This window comes from Trifolium pratense, linkage group LG3 (genome assembly GCF_020283565.1).
Source record: "Trifolium pratense cultivar HEN17-A07 linkage group LG3, ARS_RC_1.1, whole genome shotgun sequence".
NCBI lineage: Eukaryota > Viridiplantae > Streptophyta > Magnoliopsida > Fabales > Fabaceae > Trifolium > Trifolium pratense.
Genome location: NC_060061.1, coordinates 9,382,865 through 9,396,241, shown reverse-complemented (window position 1 = coordinate 9,396,241; position 13,377 = coordinate 9,382,865). Strand labels below are relative to the sequence as shown.

At 33.6% G+C, this 13,377-nt stretch overlaps 2 protein-coding genes across 2 annotated transcripts; one reads left to right on the top strand and one right to left on the bottom strand.

Annotated features, from left to right (window-relative positions):
• Positions 1-4,490: 4,490 nt before the first annotated feature.
• Positions 4,491-6,551, top strand: LOC123917052 (protein kinase PINOID-like). Its single transcript, XM_045968665.1, has 2 exons — positions 4,491-5,286; positions 5,526-6,551. The coding sequence occupies exons 1-2, from the start codon at positions 4,754-4,756 to the stop codon at positions 6,322-6,324; spliced, it is 1,332 nt and encodes a 443-aa protein (XP_045824621.1). The 5' UTR covers positions 4,491-4,753; the 3' UTR covers positions 6,325-6,551.
• A 2,910-nt stretch (positions 6,552-9,461) lies between these two features.
• LOC123917050 lies at positions 9,462-12,158 on the bottom strand. The gene is made up of 3 exons (XM_045968661.1): positions 11,968-12,158; positions 10,994-11,203; positions 9,462-10,831 (listed from the first exon to the last, which is right to left on the bottom strand). The coding sequence occupies exons 1-3, from the start codon at positions 12,070-12,072 to the stop codon at positions 9,638-9,640; spliced, it is 1,509 nt and encodes a 502-aa protein (XP_045824617.1). The 5' UTR covers positions 12,073-12,158; the 3' UTR covers positions 9,462-9,637.
• Between the last annotated feature and the right edge of the window lie 1,219 nt (positions 12,159-13,377).

Here is a 13,377-nt window from a genome sequence, read left to right as displayed (position 1 = left end):
TCAGCTATCAGCTAGCTTATCAGCTATCAGCTAGCTTATAGCTTATTTTTACCAAACGGACCCATAATCTCAATAGATATGCTCTGCGCCAGAGATTAGGAGTTCAATTCCAGCATGGATCAAAATATATACTTTTGAATTAATCAAAGATTTCTAATTTTATTTTGAAATACACTACTTTTGATAATTTGAGAGTATTTATTCAACAACCAATAAATACAAATCACATAAGCAGATTTATATGTAACACTCACAACTAACTTTAATCGACTTTTACTTTACATGCATATTCTGGTTTCTGGATAAATACTCCAAATTATTAAGGAGTACTTAGGAAAAAACCTTTCTCAAATCAATGGTTAATTACCATATTCTTCTTGAAAAACAGAGAAATCTAAACCATCTTCCAAAATCTGTTATAAAAAAATCAAAGCCATTAAACCCGGTTGACTAAATCTTGATACTAGTTTAAAATATTACTATGGCAAGGAAAATTCAAGACTTACTACTACTATCCCCTTAATAATAATAATAATCACATGATCAAATTTGCATTGTTGAGGTATAATATCATATGGTGAGACAAAATCTACAGTTAGATGAACAACCACTGATAAACAAAAATTTTATATTATTGAACCAAAGAAGATATTGTAACAATGTAGAACAATTTGGGAACATACGGCGTGGACATCATATTATTATGGTACCAAGGTGGAGGAACTGAGATTTGCCTTCAATTTTTTTATATCTATGTTGTCTTGATGCAGTCATTAGGTTTATTATTTTGATTAATTAATGGACTTTCATTATTGTTTCATGTATTAAATTAAACTTATAATCTAATCATGGATACGTAAAGAACATGAAGGAAATTAATTAAGATTCTAACTTTAATCAATTATTTTAAGTTTAACCGGGCTTTTAATTACTCCCTCCGGTCCTTATTATAAGGAACACTTTGAAAAAATCACACAGACCAATGAAGCACATTTAACATTGTTATTTTCATTTAATACTCTTATAAATTTTAATTTATTCCATGTATACCCTTATTTAATTACTCTTTATTCAACTAACTTACTTATTTTTAAATTCTCTCTCATAATAAATAAGGGCATAAGTGAAATTGAACATTTAAAACATTTGAAAATTGGTCAAAGTTTCTTATAAAAAGGACCAAATTTTTTGCCCTAAGTGTTCCTTATAAAAAGGACCGGAGGGAGTATTACTCAGACTCTTTACTTTCCATCAACCTTATCATCAAATGTCTCGTCGTCAAATACTATGTCCATGTTGTGCTGATTCAAAGACATAAAAGAGTTAATTTCTCAAAGTAATGTTACTCTTTGTCACACTCCAAAAAAGAAAAACCACTACGCTAATTTTTTAGCCAAACTCAGAGACTCATCGAATGCAAATCTCTAAATTCATAACCCATTGGCGGAAGACATTTTTGAGCTCCTCAAGAGCGACTTGTCTTAAACCTTCTTCCTAAGATAATAGTTTTTTTTCTTCTTTTTTTCCTGTTCTTGTTGATTTTCTCCTTTTTTTTTATTCTTTCTTATTTTGATTAGTCTTGTAACAAACTTTTTAAATTATTTTAAGTATGATATGATGTCACAGTGGTCTTCAGCAGATTGTAGATTATTGAAATTAATCATGCAAGTGTGAGTTCCTGTCTAATGTAACATATTTTGTCCTATTGTCGGCCTATCAAAATAGCGGGAATATTGGTCAGTGTTTTCTTTTCTTTGGAGATGTCCTTTGATTATACTATTACTAGTTATATATAGTACTTTGTATTATTAATCACTGTTATATCGTTTAGAGGATATATACAAATAGGTTGAGCATCTTGCTAAATGCTAACATGGCTCTAGAAGGAATGAAGAAAAGACGTTTTAAACAAAATGAATAGATAATTAGTTAATAGTTTCATATTTGATGAAATATGGTTTCAAAATGTGTTTATAATTGTGGTGGGTTACTTTATCTTCCAAATTAATTTTATAAATATTACGTTAGGGCGTTCAATCTGAACTAAATTATAAGATGATACAAACATTAATCGGATAGACCAACATGCATTTTGAGGTCAAAAAAAATATTTAATATGGATAGTGGTATAATTTTATCGCTAATTTAAGTTGTATCTTGAATTGTGGTTTATTATTCAAATGAAGTTGTATTTTATGATTTATTTTGAGTATGTTTTTCTTTATTGATAGACAAACTCTTGATGCTTTCTGTTTATGTATTACAAATGTACAAAGAGATGCTAGATAATATGTTCTTTGAGCTTATTATAACTAAGTTGAGGGTAGTTTAATATTTTATAGTAAAAAGGTATGTTCGACAAAACCAATAAATTACTTCATAGCTTATAAGATTATCCGATAAAAATGACTTGTTTAATAACTTTAGTTTCATCATAAATTTATAGCTTATTTTTTATACGTTCTTTCAAATAGTTTATAAACATATATGACTTATCATTTGTTATCTTCATGCGTCAAAAAAAAAAAATTGTTATCTTCATTTTTATTCTTATTATTTTAATTAAAACTCATTTTTATCAATTTATAATTTATTTTAATTTTAAAGTAAAACAATTATATTTTAAATACTACAAAATAAAAAAGAAAGAATTGTAAATTTCTAAAACTAACTTAGATTGGTCCGGTGATATTGATTTGAGACCCAAGAGCATCCTTATCCTTAAGATTTCAAATTTGATTTTCTCTAATACTAATTTAGTTGAGTTAATTTAACTTCTTAAAATTGGTTTGTTTTTAATTAAGCACAATATAGCTCAAGATTGAATAACACAATATGTGCATATTTGCATGTCATGATTAACTGTGTCTCTGCTTCTACAGGCATTATATTTGTCATTCATCATCACAAATCTTTTCATTAGACAATACTCTGTATGAGTACATTAATGCCAAAAAGCTTAGCTTGATTCCAAACACAAAATTGTATTTCTAGATAAGTAAATTATCGGTGTGTTCTCTTTTATGAAAATGCTAAGTAGTACTAGTACAATTTTGATCCACATAATTGATTCGAACCTCGATCTTTACATATTAGATGTAATATTTTATTCTTACCAACTGAATTATACTTAAAAGTATAATATTTTGATCTTCTATTTTTATTGTAATTTTAATCCTAACTCATATTTTTCACTCAAATAGTGGACTCTTTTGATCCCCTGTTAAATTGTACATTTGTGCATTTTATTTTGTCTTTTTTATTGGACCATATCCATAAGTAGTTTTCAACTTTTTTTTTTATAGTAGTACAAACTACACATATATGAATAATACATTTTTCTTTTGGAAAGCCTAACTATGAAAATCACACCACACTTGCACAAAAGTGGAAATTTGCAAGTTTGATTTAAAAGATTAGTCTTACGGTTGTGCGCAAAAAATACCAGTTTATGGAAGAAGAAATAAATCTTCAGCATCACTTTCTATGTTGAATTCAATTAAAACCACCGTTAGAAAGTGTTCCCTACTCACCAAAATAGTGCCACATCATTTGTTAATCGAGGTTAAGAGTATTTTATACTCCCTCCGTCCCAAATTATAAGAGAAAAAAACTCAATTTTTTTGTCCCAAATTATAAGAGAAAAAAATCATTTTCAAGAATATATTTTCTTTATTTTCATAAAATTAAATACAAAATGCATTTAATTTATTTTCTCTCTCATTTTCTTAATAAACAACGACCAATAAAAATTGTTTTTACATCTTCCTATGCAACTTATTCCAAGAAAAATCAACAAAAACATACTTCAAATTCTCATGTTTTACTTTTTCTTAATAAGTGTGATTTTTTTTATTTTCCCTTATAATTTGGGACAGAGAGAATATATAACACCCACATCTTTCAAATCACTGAGACGCTTTTTATACAAATGACAAAACCGTGACAAGTTAATCCCAAAATAAACAATCTCTCGAAAATATAGACTTCAGGTCGGATAGGAATAGAAAGTAAAATTAATGTCTTTGAATTAATGACTTCTTAAACGTGATAACCTTAACAAGAAATTACTAGTACTACTAAACAAGGAAATCACTATCTCAGCCTGGAAAAGAAAATTAAAATCACAGTATAAAGCTTCACACACCACAGTAGCACACAGTCTGTAAAACACGTTGATATCACTAATTTACCCAGTAATTTGTCAAAGCTTGAACTATGCTCCAAAGTAACCTTTGCCACGTGACAACCATTCCCTTCCTAAATTCGTCACCACCCTCCAGGGTCCCTGCCCTATTACTACTACTTCTTTCCCTACCCTTCCCCCACACGTGCCAAAACACACACTCTCTCTCTCTCTCTCTCTCTCTCTCTCTCTCTCTCTCTCTCTCTCACGTGCCCTCACTTACAATACCCTTTTTCTGTTAAACACAGTTTTACCTCCGTACTTCTTAGCATAAATACATCACAACCACCTTCCCCTACACTCTATTTCTGGCCCAACCTGTTCCACTCTTATTACTACTCTGAAAAACCTCAGTACATTTTAAAATACCAAAAATTTATTATCATTTATACATTTTCTGCTCCCAAAACCATAACCAAGTTCCAATCTCTTTTCTCAAACAGAAACCCTGCACTTTCTATTCAAGTTTCAATGTTCAAACCCTCTGTTGCGTATCTACAGTGAAACCCAAATTATTCATTCTTTTTCTTCTTGCTCTGTTTTTTGTTTTTCTTTCTCTGTTGTACCATGTTAGAAACTGGTGCACGTGATTCTGAGTTAAGTTCAATGAGCAGTGAAAGCATTTGCAGCACTAGTTTCAGTCGTCTTTCATTCGACCTACTTCCACCTTCTCCAGAAAGTCTCTCCATCAAGCCTCACCGTTCTTCCGATTTCGCCTACTCTGCAATCCGTTCCGCCGCATTTCGCCGCAAATCCGCTCTAACTTTCCGTGACTTCCATCTCCTCCGCCGTATCGGTGCTGGAGACATCGGAACAGTTTACCTCTGCCGTCTCAGAAACGAAAAAGAAGAAGACACGTGTTGCTTGTATGCGATGAAGGTTGTTGATAAAGACGCTGTTGCGTTGAAGAAGAAATCACAGAGAGCTGAAATGGAGAGAAAAATTCTGAAAATGCTTGATCATCCTTTTCTCCCTACACTCTACGCTGAATTTGAAGCTTCTCATTTTTCTTGCATTGTTATGGAGTTTTGTTCCGGTGGTGACTTGCATTCCCTCCGCCACAAACACCCTCATAACCGTCTTCCTCTTCCTTCCGCCAGGTACATTTCCCAAAACATGACGTTTTTAATTTTTTTTTTTTTTGTTGTCAATAGACTAAATGACAAAGCCATTGAAAACTCACACGCAAGTGGAGTGACCGAGGTTTGAACCTCGGTCCCGATGTTCGTTGTCTGACACTAACAATTTCGAGATTTCTATATGTTGAGTTAAGATTTATGAAGTTTTCTTCTTTCTTCTATTATTATTGATACCGTTATTTTTGTTTATTGTTGCTCAGATTTTATGCGGCTGAGGTATTGGTGGCTATGGAGTATCTTCACATGTTAGGAATCATTTACAGAGATCTAAAGCCTGAGAATGTTTTAGTTAGATCCGACGGTCATATCATGCTATCAGATTTCGATCTTTCACTTTGCTCTGATGCAATCCCAGCCGTTGAATCATCAGACATTTTAAAAGATCCCGTGTTTCCATCAACATTACCCTACACTCGCTCGCGTTCTTTGCCTACTCCATTCACTTGCTTTTCAAACCGGTTATTTAAGTCACGTAAGGTTCAAACCGTTCAACCGAACCGGCTTTTTGTTGCTGAACCGGTTTCTGCTCGGTCTTGTTCTTTTGTTGGAACACATGAATATGTCTCGCCGGAAGTTGCTGCCGGAAACTCTCACGGCAACGCCGTAGACTGGTGGTCGTTTGGGATATTCATCTATGAGCTTATATATGGGTATACTCCGTTTGCGGCTCCATCGAATAAAGCTACACTGCGCAACATCTTAAAAAAACCATTAACCTTTCCTACAGCCACGTCCTCAAGCACGCTTGAATTTCACGCGCGTGAGTTAATATCCGGGTTGCTTAACAAAGATCCAGCTCAACGGCTCGGGTCAAAGCGCGGCGCGGCTGACGTAAAGAAGCATCCGTTTTTCAAAGGGATTAATTTGGCGCTGATTCGTATGTTTACGCCGCCTGAAGTTCCTGGCTCAAGAAGGACCAAAACGACACCGTTGTACAGTGGGAAGAGTAATGGTAGTAGTAAACGGCAACAAACGGCGTCGTTTGATATTTTCTTTTGACAAAAAAAAAAAAAAGAATTTGGTGCCACGTCTTTAGTGACGTAGTTTGTATATTGGAGTATTGAAGCATGTTGTGTTTTCAATATGAAAAAAATATACATAAATATTTAGGTGAACATTATTTTGTCTTTGGATGCAATTTAAAAAGCTTTGTAGTGTATTATTAATATTATTATTGTGTATGAAATGGAGAAGGGAAATTATTGAATTAAATTGAATGTACTGAATTTATAGGTAAGAAGTGCGGATGGATTGGATTGGATTGGATTGTGTTGTCACATTCTGGTTTCCCTATATATGAGATGAGAGTATGAAATAGAATAGGTGCCTTAATTTAATTAATTTAAAGCTGAAATTTGTTCTCTAGCTCTTTCCTATTGAAGTATGCCTACAAAGAAACCAGCGTTGAAATCTGGCTGGACAATACTAAATGGAGAAGATTCGATACTTTGAATTCAATTCAAATATTGATTCACACAATTTTGAGCATGTATATTATTATTATTATTTTGTTTCTCTATGTGTATCAAAAAGTCAATATTTTTGCTGAAAATAAGAAATTTGTCAACTTAGAAAAATGTGGCAATATGTAATTTTAGTTATTTAATTAGTAGTATTTAAAAAACAATGATATATGGTATGATAGTTTACTCCTACTCCTACCTAAACGAATGGGTTTGTTTAGTTACAACTCGCCATCGACTTGTTTAAAAGGCATGATTAGAATTTAGAGAGTATTGTAGCAGTTTTTAACTTTGGTTCTGCCTCAATGCAGGGAACAAACAAAAAAACAGGCGTAAAGTAACGTGAGGACAATGAATATATGTGTGTGTGGGGGTGTTGTCGACGCACAGTTGATATGATACCAATATCATTTGAGGAGTTTGTTTTTTTAGACGTCTGATTCTTGTTATAGAATCATATTTTTAGACATCATTATTCATGTGGAATACTATCACGAAGAATATTAACTTTAGGTATATTCGTGGTATAATTTGAGCAAAATTCATTCTATTTTTGGTGGAGAGTTTGATGGAGTTTGAGAGAAATAATGAGTTAATGTTTTAGGATCATAAGAGAGAAAAGACACATTTTCACTTAAAATCTTAAAACATTGTCATTTTTATTTTAAAATTCAGCATTCTCCTTATTTTGGATTTTGGTATGATTATATATACACCTTATGTTTGGGTCGAGAGTCTTCAAACCTTCACCACTTGAGCCGTATTAGAGTACCTCTTGTATTAGGAAGTGCCTATTAATATTGTTGTGAATTCGAACCGAAAACCACACTAATAACCTTTGATGTGTGAGACAAATGAATTGAAGCAATCAAATCAAAAATGGATGAACAATTTAAACAAACAAGCTAAAACTACCAAAAGCGATAAAGAACACGGATAATTGTTTACCCAGTTCGATTAAAACCAACCTACTATGGGGGAGAGAGACTCTCCACTATCAAATTTCTTTCTTGATTACAAAGATTCAATACAAAAGAGTTGCAAGATTTAGAGTTTTCCTAAATCTACCATTTTCCCAAATCTCTTCCGGTGACCAAGAGATTTCAATGATAAGTAATTACAAGGTGTTAGAAACACTTCCCCAACCCTGGAACATACCCAAAAGAAACTCCTTTTGATCCTAGATTGATGTTGGATGAAGAACCCTAAAAAACCTCATATTTTCTCTCTCTTCCTGGCGGCTGCAAAAAAAAAAAACATAAGCAGTATATATACTGCGTTTTGCACAGAACGCATGATGTGCAGGAATCTGGCGGATGGCAGCAAGCCATTCCCCAGCTGCGCCTCATACCCTGCTTCTGGCGCATGGGGCGCAAGTTCCAGCAACTCCACAGTTTCAGAACATTGTTTTCCTGCTTTTCAACGTTCAATTCAAAGGCAAATCCAACAAATACTACTATTTATTTGCTGTTCAAAAAATATATTTTTCTTTTTTATAGTCGATGTGAGATTCAAGTACTCATAATTAAACCCAGCAATAATGAGTGTTGTTTTAGCAAGAAAAGATGATTTAAAATGAACATTGTTTAGAAAAGGTGACCTTTTTCAATCACTTTGCAATTGCATGCAAATCGTGTCATTACGGACAGGGAGTGGGTGGAAGCGACTTGGTTTTGAAATTCCGTTAGAGAATATCTCTCTTTGTATGGGAAGAAGATATATTTTCTAATTTGACACTCAAGTTCTTCCCTCTCCTGATTTGGGATCTTCTAAGGACATTTGGAGTCATCAAGTTAGGGATAGAGGCATTTTTTAGGTTTACAAATTTGACCTATATATATCTATATTTTTCTTAACCGCAGTTGTAATCCTCCATCCAATTAGGAAGGGAAAAAGGAGAAATGGTTGGCAAAGTTGTGGGATAATTTTGTTCCTTTAAAATAGATTGTGTTTTTTTACTATTTCGATACCGACTTTCAACTCAAATTTAATCTATATAATATAGATTAAATACATTAATTGTTCAATAAATTTTAAAAATAATTTTTTAGTTATAATAAAAAAGAAAAGAGTAGTCTACAATAAGGTCAAATCCAATAAGATTTTTAAACATAACATCAAGACTTAAACTTGTTACTTAAACTTCCGAAACATACAGCAGTGCTATTTCTAACGAATTTTTATTTCACAAAGCATCATGCCGACCTTGTTACTTAAACTTCCGAAACCATATAACCACCGTACACAGTTAGATTTCGGGTTGAATCCTTTCGCTCCAAGCAGCATTTTCCATATTCATAACATACACAAAAACTAAAATCAGACCACACAAAGACCATATAAAACTCAGGTAACTAATAAGAACACACTGAAACCTGATTTGAAACTTGCAACTGAAACTTGCTCAAAAAAACTCAGGTAACTAAAAGTGGGACTAAATAAGCTATTATGCATTAACACACTTGTAATAATCAATTCCCAATACATTAAAACAGATGTTCAACCACATTGTGATTAGAATCTGTTTTTCTTAGACTTTATCAGTCCAACAAAGCACAGATACTGTTGAACCTCAATGATCAACAGTGTTTTTAATATATTCTGCAGAAGAGTGGGACTCATATAACATGATGGTTGATTTGCTTCTAAATAAATATACCACTCAGGTCATCAAAGAAGTAAATATATAAGGAAGATTCATATGGAAATTCAAATAACTATGCAATAATCTTACATACTTGCAACTAAATTCAATCAGTAATTGCTAAAGTCACGCATAAGTTAGGAAACAACAGTGTCTTAAAATCAAAATAGTTATAAATGCACTAAGCAATGCAGAAATTGCAACGCTAAATCAAACCATCCACCACTGAGCAATGCAGAAAGCGCTGGACTTTAGATTTAGCAAACCCGACTATTCGAGTTATTGTGACAGAATCATTCTTTGCTCTGGCCAAATTCTCTTTGCAAGCAGCTTCTCCATCACATACTGCTTTCAGCTCTTCCTCCAATTCTTTCTTCCGTGCTTGAAATTTTTCCAATGCACTTTCAGACTCTTGAATGAGCTTCTTATTCTGGTCTGTTTTCTCTTTCAGCACGCCAGATTGCATAAGAAGCTCCCTTGCCTCAAGGACGTCAATTAGCCTCGCAAGAAGCCATTCAACCTCCACATTCATTTTCTTTATTCCATCAACAAAATCAATCCTTTTTTTCAAGACACCTTCTTTGATTTTGCTAAGATCCTTCTTTTCGAACTCTGATATGATTCGACAGATCATCTCCAACAACAATGAACGGTATTCCACAGATTCCATCACACAATTCTTAGCAATATCCCCATACTTGCCGATAATTTTAATTAATATCGGCATGAGTTCTTCCTTCACTTTATATCTTTTAACGGGGTCCTCTGGATGGCTTTGTACTTCCTCCTCCTCATCATCTTCCATTCCCACCATCTCAACCATTTCAGTTAGTTTGAGACTACGAAATGGAGATGAACATCCAACTCTTGAATTACACTTCCTTTGATTCTTATTAGTTATTCCACCTGCCATAGACTCCTGCTCAAGAGGGATACTTTCTTTTTCAAATGTCTTTTTTTCAGCATGATTGGACATTGATTTTTCAGCCTCACCTTCACCTTCTTCTGCCATCGTATTTGGTTCAGCATCAACTGCTTCCTCCATCATATTTGGTTCAGCCTCACCACCGACTTCCTCCATCATATTATTTGGTTCAGTCTCACCAGCTTCCTCCATGGTATTCGGTTCAGCCTCACCAACTTCCTCCCTCATATTTGGTTCAGCCTCACCAACTTTCTCCATCATATTATTTGGTTCAGCCTCATCAACTTCCTCCATATTCGGTTCAGCCTCACCAAATTCCTCCATATTCGGTTCAGCCCGTGTTGAATTTTCAACATTTACAGCCTCTTTATGTCCCAACTCTGGTTCGTCGTCGTGAGGATAAGCAACTGATACTAAGTATCTCGAAGGGGATTGTATTTCTACTTGATCCGAACCTTCTGAAACTTGATGTGCCTGCACCAAAATATCATAATAGATAGAAATTAACAATTAAAAGATCCATTTATATATATAGCTACTCTTTTCGATAGTAGAAAACGAGAACTCATCGATGTTGATGAATGTTGGCAGAAAATTGCACTAAAAAGCTAAGATAAAAAAGATGTTATTACATACAGAATTCATAGTGTTGGACTTGGATGTATCATCAAGTTGTTGGATGTCAATAGGGGCAGAAGAATGTCTTCTTGAGGATCTTCGCAGAGATGATGTTCCAGTTTCATCAGGCCTCGTAGAGGATCTCAAGGTGCGGCGGCGATTAAAAGTTGTCGTCAAGTTTGGAATTAAATTCTTTTTAGCAGAGACAGGACATTCCCAAGACTCAGACTGCACATATACATAAGACAATATGTTGAAAGTTAGGATTAAACCAACCACAAGACAAAGATCATTTTTTTTCTGATAAACCCAAGAAACATGCCATTGCACATCCTCTATGCATAATATTACTGACATTCACAATAGTGAAAACATAAATATGAATAGAGTACTATATACATTGATGCATAGGTTTAGGCGTTTAGCTTAGTTATAAACAACTACAAGTGTTTATAAACAACTAAAAGTTTTGTATTGAAAGTTAACACATGGTTTTGCTTCCAAGTTCATTTTTTTTTTCATACCCATTTCAATCAAAATAACTCCTTTCAATAATTTTTACTCTATAATATAAATAAAAAATTACTCCTTTTTAAGGCAAAATCTGAAAATCATGATTCAACTTTGGTAATTTTTTATTTATCAAATCCACCCAAATAAAGCCTAAAAATGAGAAGGAGAAACTGATTTTGCTACCAAGTTCATATTTTTTTCAATCTCATCAATAAAAAAGCATCCTTTAAATTTTTTTACTTTTTTACATAGCAAAATCATCACATCCACATGATTTGTATGATCGGCCAATGGCATTTCAGCCTCGCCTAATTGCCCTACCTTCTCTGGTATACCTATAGTTGAATTTCCAACAATTTCAGCCTCATTATGTCCCAAATGTGGTTCCACTGTTACAAATCGGTTTAATCTAGAAGCTAAAACAACCACAAGTAACAGCAACATAAGAAACATGAGAGAGTGGATCAACAAAGCTTTACCTTGTTCATGTTGGTAGTTGACTCAGAGTGAGAAACATTCGCATCGTCATCCAACCTGGTTTTCCTTTTCTGGTTCCTTGTTCCTCTCATCTTCTTCCTAGGCATGGCTGTGTTGTTGTGTAGAGAGAAATAGAGAGGTTTGTCGTTTGTGATTGTGTCTCTCACTGCAATGTTACAAAAATGCAAACTTTGAGTAAATAAGCCTAGAACTAGAAATGTATAGAATTAGAATCTCTCTCTTTTTGTATGACAAAATATTTTTGTTTTCAAATTTTGGGACAAAAGTAATTAAGGGAATTTGATCATTTTTTATATTAATATTAAAAAGAAAATGTTAGATGTTTTGAGACCGTTGTTTGAATAAATGAATACCAAAGGGGAAAAAAAAGGAGGGAAAAGACTAAATATTAAACATACCCAAAAATGGAAGATTATCACACTTGTGGGGTCCTTCTAAGGTGAGTCAATGCAAAATGTATGTTAATCCAACATTAAGTTCTTCTTTCAGAAGGAATAAACACTATCTAGATATAGTGTTATGGTTATGGTTATGGACCACAAACATATATAGATGATTTGTCCACTCCAAGATTATTAAAACATCGTTTTCTCTAAATTTATCTATCCAAATGTGAGAAAAAGTGTTTCATTTGTGAGGGGAGGTGAGGTGTGGTTTTTCAAAAATCATAGCTCTCCATGCACTTTCTTACTAATAAATCATGATTTTATTTGTACACAAATCCTAGCTCAACTGGCAGAAATGCCGAAATTGCTAGTGTCGGACGTCGGAATCGGGGTTCGAAACCCGGTCACTCCACTTTGTGAGTGTGAGTTTTCAATGGCTTTGTCATTTCGTCTATCAACCAAAGAGGCCGTGGTGGTGGTTGCTGTAAGCATGGTGGATGAGGAGGAGAAGATCCAATGGTTTAAGTTTTTGAAGAAAAAAAATCGATGGCTAAAAGTTAACGGAAATGAGTGCTAATGACTAATAAAAGTAGAGTTAAAGGACTAAAATGAAATAAAAAATAGTTACCAGGTTAATGAAGCTATTTATCTATTAGCTATCCCATATTGTTAATGCAGCTTTCTTTGCAATCAGCAATGGCTATCATTTTATTTTATTTTGTTTTTATTCGATTTTATGAGGTTGTCATATGGTGGGATAAAAGCCAACTCTATGGTGCAGCGAGGGGTTCTCCGGGTGAGGCATTTTTCGTGAATCAAGTGAAGGAATGAAATGTTGTTTTATCATGTATTTGAGTATTCAATCTTCTCTCTTAGGTGAAGTAATGACAGCTACACATGTTATTGAAATTGCTCATCAAAATAATTGGCATAATTTTTTGCTGGAATGCGACTCCAAACTAATGGTGGATGCCTTCAATAATCACCATATAATTCCTTGAAAAC

What these genes read in the sequence shown, in the direction of transcription:
- LOC123917052 (XM_045968665.1), top strand. Translation starts at nt 4,754, where the DNA reads ATGTTAGAAACTGGTGCACGTGATTCTGAGTTAAGTTCAATGAGCAGT. An exon ending in CTTCCTCTTCCTTCCGCCAG is followed by an intron (nt 5,287 to 5,525) that starts GTACATTTCCCA and finishes ATTGTTGCTCAG; the next exon opens with ATTTTATGCGGCTGAGGTAT.
- LOC123917050 (XM_045968661.1), bottom strand. Translation starts at nt 12,072, where the DNA reads ATGCCTAGGAAGAAGATGAGAGGAACAAGGAACCAGAAAAGGAAAACC. An exon ending in CAACTACCAACATGAACAAG is followed by an intron (nt 11,204 to 11,967) that starts GTAAAGCTTTGT and finishes GTATATGTGCAG; the next exon opens with TCTGAGTCTTGGGAATGTCC. An exon ending in AGTCCAACACTATGAATTCT is followed by an intron (nt 10,832 to 10,993) that starts GTATGTAATAAC and finishes ATTTTGGTGCAG; the next exon opens with GCACATCAAGTTTCAGAAGG.